Source organism: Teleopsis dalmanni, chromosome 1 (genome assembly GCF_002237135.1).
Source record: "Teleopsis dalmanni isolate 2A chromosome 1, ASM223713v2, whole genome shotgun sequence".
NCBI lineage: Eukaryota > Metazoa > Arthropoda > Insecta > Diptera > Diopsidae > Teleopsis > Teleopsis dalmanni.
Genome location: NC_051846.1, coordinates 82728835 through 82739561, shown reverse-complemented (window position 1 = coordinate 82739561; position 10727 = coordinate 82728835). Strand labels below are relative to the sequence as shown.

At 28.4% G+C, this 10727-nt stretch overlaps 1 protein-coding gene across 1 annotated transcript in view; it reads right to left on the bottom strand.

Moving 5' to 3' along the window:
* LOC119668421 (knirps-related protein) overlaps positions 1 to 8945 on the bottom strand; it is a 55369-nt gene extending 46424 nt beyond the window's left edge. The window contains exon 1 of the mRNA XM_038077920.1: positions 8883 to 8945. Within this exon, the coding sequence (XP_037933848.1) occupies positions 8883 to 8906 (24 nt within the window). The 5' untranslated portion in view covers positions 8907 to 8945. The remainder of the gene's footprint in view (positions 1 to 8882) is intronic.
* Positions 8946 to 10727: the final 1782 nt, after the last annotated feature.

Sequence of the window (10727 nt, the reverse complement as noted above, 5' to 3'; positions counted from 1 at the left end):
AAATATTGATGAAGATTAAGAATTTTGCGTTTTATTTAAAATTTCCGGAAACTTTTCGGTCACAATGTATATATTTACTAATTTATGATATCAGAGTGGGATATTATTCTATTTTTTTAGTGAAATGTTTTTTACTTCATTTTCTAACTAAATATAATAAGTAACTGTATCGTGCAATAATATATAGTCCCACTGGACTAATTAAATCATTTCTAAGAAAATCTTTTAAGAATTACAGAAGAACCCAGTAGAAAAAGTGGTCTTCGAAGATATTGTCTTCAAGACGGTCTTTGATACTGCGTCCGCATGTTCAAGCAAATTTGCAAAACAATTGCTCAAAACATGAATATAAATACTCTTTCTTTGCTTTCTCTCTCATTTTTAGTGTTCATAGCATCGAATTTGAATTTTACCTCAGATGACGCTATGTTTTATAAATGAAGTGACGCAATAATTTTGAAGTGTAGTGAATAAACATTTGTGAAATAAATATTAAAAAAATCAAAATGAATAAAGAAACAAAATCATTAAACTATGAAATATTAAAAAAAAAGATATTAAATCAAAACAAATTAAATAGTGACTTAGTTCCTGGAAAATATATTGATATTAATATTGAAGACAATAATTCCATTGAAAGTTATTTAAGAAACGAAACAAAGGATGTTGAAAATAAAAAAACTAAAAACATTTGTGAAAAATTAGCTGTTATATTTAAAAAACACAGGATTAACAGGCGTTGTGGTAATGATATTTTAGAACTCTTAAGATCAGAAGGTTTAATTGTACCAAAATCCTCTTCAACGCTTTTGAAAACATATAAAACTTCAACAATTGATGATAGCGAAATAATAAAAATTCTTTTATATTAGTTTTAGTTAATTTTAGATATGCTAAGTTATATTAAGTTAATTATTTAAATTAATTTTCATTATGTTAACTAGTTTTTAAGCTTCATTGTTTAATTTAATTTATTTTAAATATCTTAATAAAATTTATAATAATTTATAATAAAATTTATAATTTACTTTTAAAACTTTTAATGTTGAATGTAATGTAAAAAATTATTATACAAAATAAATAAAAGTACAAAATACAATAATTTCTTTCTACTTATTTAAAGAGAAAATTGAAATTTATTTAAAATTTAAAGAGCGCAAAAAAAGAGTAGAAATAAAAAAAGGGTGAAAAAATTATATGAGCACTGCACTAAGAGCGCACATCTTTCTGTCGAATGCGTCCGTTATGCAAGACATGGTCTTCGAGACGGTCTTCGAGACATGTACACAAAAATTCATTGAAGACATTTGGCTAATTTGTATGAAAATGTCTTCGAAGACCGTCATACATTTGGATCGATCGGTCTTCATGTATGTATCCATGTCTTGAAGACGTCTTCGATGATGGATCGATCCGTTTTCTACTGGGAACTCATGTATATATGTATGTGTTCCGTTGAAATCATTTTCCAAAAGTACTCAACTGTTTTTTTTGCTTAAACCTTCTGTGCGTAATTACAGATATAACATTTTTATTTGCATTTATTTTTTGCATCTTTCTTCAATATTTTAATTGCAAGTTAATTTCTTGTTGTGAACATAAATTTAACATTCTAATTGAGTTATCATCCATAACATGACCGACCACAAAATTCCAACATGCTCAGCGTAACTTCTTCACCACTCCGGCAAGTGGTGAACAACAACAATAAAAAAGCATTTGTTTCTTTTAAATTTTGTTTTTGTTTTGGTTGCTGTTTTCCTGGATGTGACTTTTGTTAAGTAAATTTGCTTTGTTTATTTTTTTCTCTTCTTTTTGGTCTGACATGTGTGGGGAAAATGACTATCCTGGACGGTGCATAACAAGTTAATAGTCTCATGGCAACAACAATAATTACAATTACAAATGCAGTCAAAAGTTACACAGTGCGGCAGCTTGAACAGCTAAAACTTGGTTTGATTTATCAAAAGTTTTTTCATTGAGGCGATGCGTATGAAATTTGGCTAAAATTAGAAAAAAAAAACCTAAAACAAGTAAATAAAGCGAAATAAAATTCAATTTGTATTTAAAGCTGTCATATTTTCTACTTAGCTTATTTAACAAAAACAAATAAGCAATATATTAGCCATACACTGCGTTGTTTCATTGTTGTTGTTGGGATTGTTGTTATTGTTGTAGTTGTTAGTATTGCTGTTGTTCTTGTACTTGTTTAAGCTTGCACTGCAAACAAACATTTGCCAAGCAAAGCAAAGCAAAGCAAGGCAACTGCTGCTTGAGCTTCTTCTTCAGCGGTTGCACTTGTATGCAGTCGCCTTTGTTGTAATTAATTTACTTTGTGCTATCGACAGCGCTTACACGAAGTCGCGGCCGTAATATGAAGCACGGAAGGTGGTTACCAAAAAATAAGTAAAAACAAAAATAAAAAAAAAATAGAAATAAAAAAAATTTATATGCATAAATATTCCTACGTATGGTATATGAAGGCTTGTAAAAGTGTGCATAAATGTTTTTAATAAAAAAACAATTCGTAAACTGAATGAAAAATAAATATGCAAAAAGAAAAAAAAAATAAAAATAAAAATTAAAGAAGTTCATAGATGCTTGTACGTAGTTAATAGTTAAAAACTGAAAAATAGTGTCTAATAGCTTAGCGAAAATATGAAAAAATCCATTACGCAGATGTTTATGACCGAAATGGGCTGCAGCATGAAGCAGCATAAGGTAACATTAAATGCAAATAGAAATGCAGCATCTTGCGAGCACTTTAACTGCGGTCAATTGCACTGCACAGCATCGGAGAAGTCGAGTCAAGTGCGGTGAGTGAAGTGTGCATGGAGTGGAGTAGAGTGTGCTTGCGCGCAGCGCACACAAAATAAACGATGCAAAGTGGTTTATGGCAAAATATAAAAATCAAAAACAAAAACAAAAACAACAAACAACAAAATACAACAAAAAACACAACAACAAAAAGACAAAAACAACAGTGCTTTTTAATGCTCCACCTGAGCTAACTGCAAACGTAAATGTCTTTAATGCAATTTGGCAGAAATCACTTAAACGAAGTGCAGAAATATTTATAGGTGTGCATGGACGTGTACGGGTACGCACAGTGTTATGTCTGTTATGTTATCTATTATGTGAATATGTATATATATATATATGTAAGTATGTATATACCGAGACTTGCTTATATAGTTATGCTGCCATATAATTAAAAATTGCAGATGCAACCAAAGTAACAGAGTTCAAAATTGTGTGTTTTGTACACTTAAATTGCTCATTATTATTATTTTAAAAATAAAAAAAAAATATTTAATGAATACGTTTTTTTTAAAGAAGGGTTTTTCGTCTTACCAAAAACAATTTAGTTAATTAATAACTATTTTATCTTATGAGTTTCTTCATTTAAAACAACCCGTTTAATAAGCTATGATCAATTTTGTAGAACGTTGGGTGAAGTAATCAAAATAAATGGCGAGAACAGTTAATTGAAAGAGTAGAAACATCTCTGTCTTTACCTGATTTTTGCAAGGGATATATTTCTTAAAGAGAAAAACGAATGTAACTATTACATTTTAAGTAATATCTATATCAGAATGTTTTGATATGCAAAGTATTCTACACACTCAAAATTAAAAGGAAACAGTCGAATGAAGCAGCTTACGCCACACTTAAGTAAAATTGAAGATTAAATTTCTGTAAAAGTTTTTGCAGCGAAAGTAAAAAATTTATATGTAAATTTTGAATAGCGAAATAAATGATAAATTACTTCTCACAATGTTCCTTTTGCTTTTTAATACACACACACGCATCCATGCAGTACATAAATTTTCAATCTGTAGACTTCATTAGGTGTAGCAAGCATTGAAAATTATTGTACCAAAATTAATCCTTGAAAATTACTCAAGATCAAATAAAATCTTAGACGCTAAATAAATAAGTACAGAGTAAAATATGATTCCACATAATGGTGATCCACTGATTCCTAAATTATACCAAGATTAAGTAAAATGCTACTTAATAGTATTTTATTAATAATTGAAGTGATGTCATAATAGCTGACCATTAATTTCAAGGAAAAATTTTATAAATAAAATCGTTAATTAATCGTTTCTTGACTCTTTGTGTTATTGGAAATGAGAATATCATCCAATTTTTTAAAAGCTAAATCAACCATACATCTAAATGTATGTATTATATTATGTGAAGAACATAGTCTCTTGATTAATTATTATTACTGACCTGAGTAGAATGTTGATGTTATATTGAACCGTTAGTTGAAAAGGGATTGCTTTCCTCCTCTTTGCAGCAATCTCAGTACTTGCAAATTCTTGACAATTTCGGAAAGTCATAGTCTAAATGTGGCAATAATTTCAGTACTCCAAAAGTTGATTCGTTATCAACTATTGAAAGAGGTAAGCTATGTTCAGTAATTGGTAAATGTTAACCGTTCTCAACAATTTGGTATGTAATTCTTCTTTCAGTATTGGATAACCATGCAGTTTATTAATGTAAAAGTAGAGGGCTATACTATTGGACAGCGTTTCTGTACTATCGCCAATATACTGTCAATTAGAGTTGCTATATGTTAGATAGAATTGCTTTACTATCGCATAGCAAGTTACAATTTAACTTATGAATTTAAACATTAAAATATTTAACAAATCAAAGCGAGCTTAAGCACATTAAACGAATAAAACAATATTCCTGTGTCCCATGTTCGGGGACATCGCTAGAAAAGCGGAAATAGAAAAGCCTAACCGAGGGACGGCAAAGGACGCTATCTAAAAGCCTGTCAATTAACCAATGTAAATATTACTTACTGTATTTCTTAACTAATTTTATCGCTGAATGAACAGTGCAGCCAGGTGACTCGTGGGCACTAGTTTCTTGCTTCTGGCTATTGAAGAGCAGCAGCTCTAATCAAACAATGAAAAAGGAAACATTCTTTCATATATACTCGTTCTTTAAAAACAAACGGCAGCCACTCACTTTAATAGTCTCCATGTGTTCTGAGAAAATATCGGAAATAAACTTTAATAATCTTAAAGTGTTTTTTAAACAACATGAACTTGATTAAATTGAGATACTTCCACTAACAAATAAATAGTTAGTTGAAAATAGTAACGTAACAATAAGCCGGTGTGAAATGGTAATTAGTCATATGGATAATATGGATAATCACGACTGAAACCGCATTGTGGTTTCTAAAACAAAAAATAATTTGAAATGGTTTAAAATATTTTTGGAATAAGTATTGCAAATCAAATGATAGAAATATTCTTTTTGATTACAAGAACAATATAAGTTTTATGAGAACTTCTTCACTCTTCAAAATGTTAATTCTAAATTTTATTTCCTTGTACGAAATGTATAAAATGACATTTTTTATAGAATCAACTAACAATTTCACACCCAAATATTTAAATTTTATTTTATTTCGTTTTTGTTATTAGTTTTTCAATTAATTAATTGTGATAACCTACTTAAAATTATTTCAACCATTATTTAATCTCTAGAAAAACACGAAAACATTAATAATCCTAAATGGGTGGAAAAATGAAGAAAAAATGAAAAAAATATTTTCAAATTATAATTAAATTTTCAAATATTTCATTATAAGGCAACATTTCTGTCAAAAACCTATTAAAATGCTCGCATTTATTAAATATGCCTCGCTTCTCCGCGGACGCTTCTAATTAACTTGCCCCACTGTAATCACAACAAAATCAAATCACTTATGAGCGATGCCGACTCTTCTCTACAACCGAAATCAGCTTAAGATAATAAAATATACGCTTAACCGAAATTAATATTCAAATATCGACATTTACTGGAATGATAGTAATTTTAGTGTAGTATTTCGATTGTTCGGTGGCTGGCATCTTCTTCGATTTAAGTTTTCTTTAAATTATGCAAGAAGTTTTTTCTTCTACTTTGAGCGCTGAAAATGCCAAATCTCGTCGACTAAAATTCCGACCCAATCGAACGAAATTAATTCAAACTTGAGCAAGTGAACAAAAGAGCCTGCAAACGCGCAGTAAAATATTAGTAATAAATGCTAACTCGATAATAATAATTAAAATAATAATAATAATAATTTTAATGCAAAATATGACATCATATTTCAAATATTATTTTTTTTTTCTTTTTAATTTGTTTCGTTTATGTAAATAATATTAATTATACAACAACAACAGCAACAACAACAACCATAGGAATGAAGATGCGCACATCAAAAACAAGGAAATTGCGCCCAAAAGATTGACTTCGGTGCTATTTTAAGGCATCTGAACACTTGTTTTTATTACTGCCATCTATGGTCTGAGCTCATAAATTTAATGACATTTGTCCCATTTTAAATTGCGATAATAAATTTTGTTTTATACGCAAAACACTTGGATGTGCCAATCTGAAAACTTAGTATGCAAAACGGGCGTGTTTAATATGTTTTCTACTATTTTCGTCATCAAAGGCAAATGTTTTATGTTATTTTGTACTAAAATGTTAACACTCGGCGTATTACATTTTATCGGTCAAATAAAGCACAGAGTAAATTGCATGGACCACCAAAAAGTGTTGGCCATAATTGACTAAAATTACACCTCGCCAATCTGGAAAAGTTTAGTGTTTGTTGATTTTTTACTATTTCTTACTATTTACAGTTTTCATTTATGAATAATTAGTGATTTGTATGCTTCTTCATTTTGTAATAAAAAAATATTGACACTTACGGTAGATAGATATATACGCAAAAAATTTCTTAAAGCAAACAAATTCTGCCTGCGATTGAAAACTTAAAGCAGACAAAATGTATCAGAGGACTCCCTTGAAACTTACAGAACAATTTCTTCAATATCAAAAATTTTTATAAAAAGATCCTTTAATCTCTTTGTTTGCGGTTTTAATGCTATGGTTTGTGTTACTGATTACTGACGATAGAAACATCATTAATTTTAAATTGTATATTAATAGTTTGGTCTTAGAGGGATTTGAACTTGGGACCCAGTGGCAATGGTTAGAGTTGCTAAACACTAGATTATTATTTGTTGTTGATGATTATTACTTCTCATCTCTAGCTTATATTTTGTTGAAATACTTTAACACCAGCATCAAATCTATTTTTCTATATGGATCTGAAACGTGAAAAGTCAATGAACGTATGCAGCAGACACTGCAAGTATTTATCAATACATGTCACCGTCATATACTTAAAATTTTTTGGCCACGGGTAATGTACCAATAGAAGTCGAGTTTAAAAGCCGGAAGTGGCATTGAATAGGACAAGCACTCTGGAAAGATAACACTGCCATTTGAGTGGAAGTCTCAAGGTTCATGTAGGCGACGCTGAACATCGGCAGTTTGGTTCATGGAACGAAATCTGGCAAAAGGCTCTTGACAGACACTTATGGAAAAACTCTTCATTCTATACTCTTACTAAGAGCGGTTTCTTCACTCAATGTATTGTAGATAAATACATTGTAAATACACCAAGCAAATAATAATAATATAATATATTTGGTCCAGTTAATAAGGACTTTTATGCTTATTCATCGTACTTTATATAAGTTTATATAAATTTAACCGAGCATTGAAAGTTTATTTTGCAATTAATATAAAAAGAGTTTAGTTAGGCAATTAATAATATATGCCGCTTTATTTTGAGTTAAGGAAGTTAAGGACTTTTCCTTGCTTAATTTTAAAGAAAGTTAAGCACTTCCCTTGATTACTTGTTAACATTTAAAAACAATTTTACAAACATTTAAAATGCGTAGTCTATTTTCATTGCAAATGTGTGGAAAAATATAGATATATGTTTAAAATATGATATTGTATAAAATTGAATAATGTGTTATAAATCTATATTATACATTTGTTTAAAATGATATCTGCATCAGTTAAGATTGCTACAGACAAGGTTGCGTTTCTCAACAGAAAGAGATGAGAAGAGAAGAAAAAGCATTGCAAGGACGTCCATATTAGCAGATCAGTGGAAATCTTTAAATATTTTTAAATTTCTTATTTTTTATATTAAATGTTAATTAAATAAATCGAAATCAAATGGTTCATCCATTCTTAAATAAATCTATATATATTTAATTATTTCTCACTGTCATATCATGAGATGAGAATTGTACGAAGAAATATAAGATTAGTTGAATCCAAAATAAAGCAACGATGGGTGTGCTATTCATAAAAAAATTTTGGAATCACTATCAAATATTAAAATTTTCCAAAAATATATAAAAATAAAAGTTCATTGTGTAACCATCGTGGAATGAGTCTTTTACTCACTACTCACAATGGGTCTTCTTCTCATTTCACTTCTTCTTTACTCTATATGTATATATATAGATATGTATATATATTTTTATTAATACACATAACCTATATAATCCATGTTTTATTATTATCTTTTGTATATTAATTTAGGTTTTAATTTTATAACTACTTTATTAGTTTAATCTCAAACTAAATGAAATAGACGATTTTAACAATTGGCAATAATTGACCAGTTAGTATTGACTGAGAATACTTTATTTTATAGTCACTTTATTTTTATTGAATTGTGTCACATAAAGGTCTTACAAGTTCTGTAATTTTATGACTTAATTATAAGGTATAATTAACCATTTAGTGATATTAGTTATTATTCGGATAAAGTTGTGCCAATTTAGCGATTCTACAAATTTGGAGTACCGAAGTAGCAATAATGTTGCAATAGAGTTTCATAGAAATTATAAAAACTCACTATAAAATTGGCGGTGGTAATTTGAATAAGAAATATTAGTTAATAAAACAAAATTGGTTTTAATATTAAGAGAACTAACTAGAATCTAGATTTATTATACATACTATCAATAAAAATATTTTTCACTTACCGCATACGGATTATCTTGATTCATGGTTGAGATTTAGATTACTGATTTATAAACTGAAATTAAAAAAGTATTCGGTTATTTAACAATTGAAAAAAAAATTATATATATATATTTATTCAAATGCTTAATACTTAGAAATAAAGTTCAGTAAACATATGTCAATATCTCAAGATCTTCACAATTAACTTTATGTTGAAATACATGGCCTATATCGTAAATATTTAAGATGATAGGTTTAATTTAACTTCAGAACTATAAAAATCAAATTTAGTTAGTGTACTAAATATGACCTACGTATATTACGAGTACTGATTTAAATTAACAAAATCAATTCAGAAGGAATTAAAGATTTTAGTTCACAAACAACACATTCATGAAAACTCTAAATATGGAATTATATTTGTTTACTTTCAAATGAAATAGAATTTTCTTAGTATGAGAAACGAAAGAAGACCATCGTTATTTGAAGAAGCTCTGAGTATAGCAGAACGTCTACCTATCAGACAATGACACGTTATAACCCTCATAAAATAATTTGGTGATCTACTAGCTTTGGATCTATTAGACGAAATTAAGCATGCTAGAAGGTTCGAGAGATAACATATCTTAAATTTCCAATTATGGCAATTATTTGGATGAGATTATCATAAATTGTAATACTCATTAGATATATGGATTATATAAACTTGAATTAATATTTCATAAAATTTATGTATAGTTTGTTTAATTGGAAAGTAAATAAAACAATAACAAATACGTGAAGAATTCATAAAATATAATATAATATTTATAAATTATAGAAATATAAGTATTCCCAAGTTGTCCTTACATGCAATAATTTTATTCAGACTGCATGTTAGTCGACATGTTAGTCGAAATACTGAGTGCAGCGATTTAACACGTTAGGATCCTTCTTTCTTGATGTCCTTGATCAATTACAAGAGCTGACATTGAACAGTATTTTGGGCTTCTCTAGTAGTTCTAGGTGATTTTAAACTCTGCGTTATTCCTATACATACGGTAACACAATTGGCCAATAGACCTAAGTGGATCCCCTTGAGATCGCCGGTATAAGCTAACCTTAACTAATCGAAATACTTGTACCAACACAAGATTTATTTGACTCAAATTTGATAAAAAATGATGTAAGTATTTTCTAAGCTAATATATTGCTTAAATAGAGTAGAGTAAGTAGAGTCAATTTTAAACATCAAGCAAGTGATGCACTAAATTGGAAAACTTTTTTTCGGACAGTGTTTTTGAAGTTCACTAAATTTTTGTATTATGTTTTGTGAAAGAGGGGAGGGATTCTATTCTATAATCAGTCCCCTAAATAGACCACTTGATTCTATTCAATTATGAAAATGTCTTTCTACGTGTAAAATATGGATTTGTCAAAGTCCTACTTAAGCTAAAGATTTTTAAAATGAAAAACTGAAAAAAATGGATTTGCAAATGACTAACTCACTCGAATAATATAAGTTGCTTGAAATCGTCACTTTTTTATATATAAAGTTCAAATAATATATAAAATTTATGAATGAATTTCATATATCTTACACATTATATATATCAAATAATATATAAAATTTATGAATGAATTTCATATATCTTAGACATTATATATATCAGCATTAATTAGATTTAATTAATAACAATAATATTATCAAATTTCTTTTAGATTAATTGTTAATTAAGTAACTGACATGTAAGACATATATTTCATAGATCAAACATAATTTAGGTATTTCTGTGATGGTAAAATTTCTATACCTTCGAGTACGAGTATTGCGACTAATCATAAAATCAGTCCATTCATTTCACCTTAAAAATTTGTTATTCCAT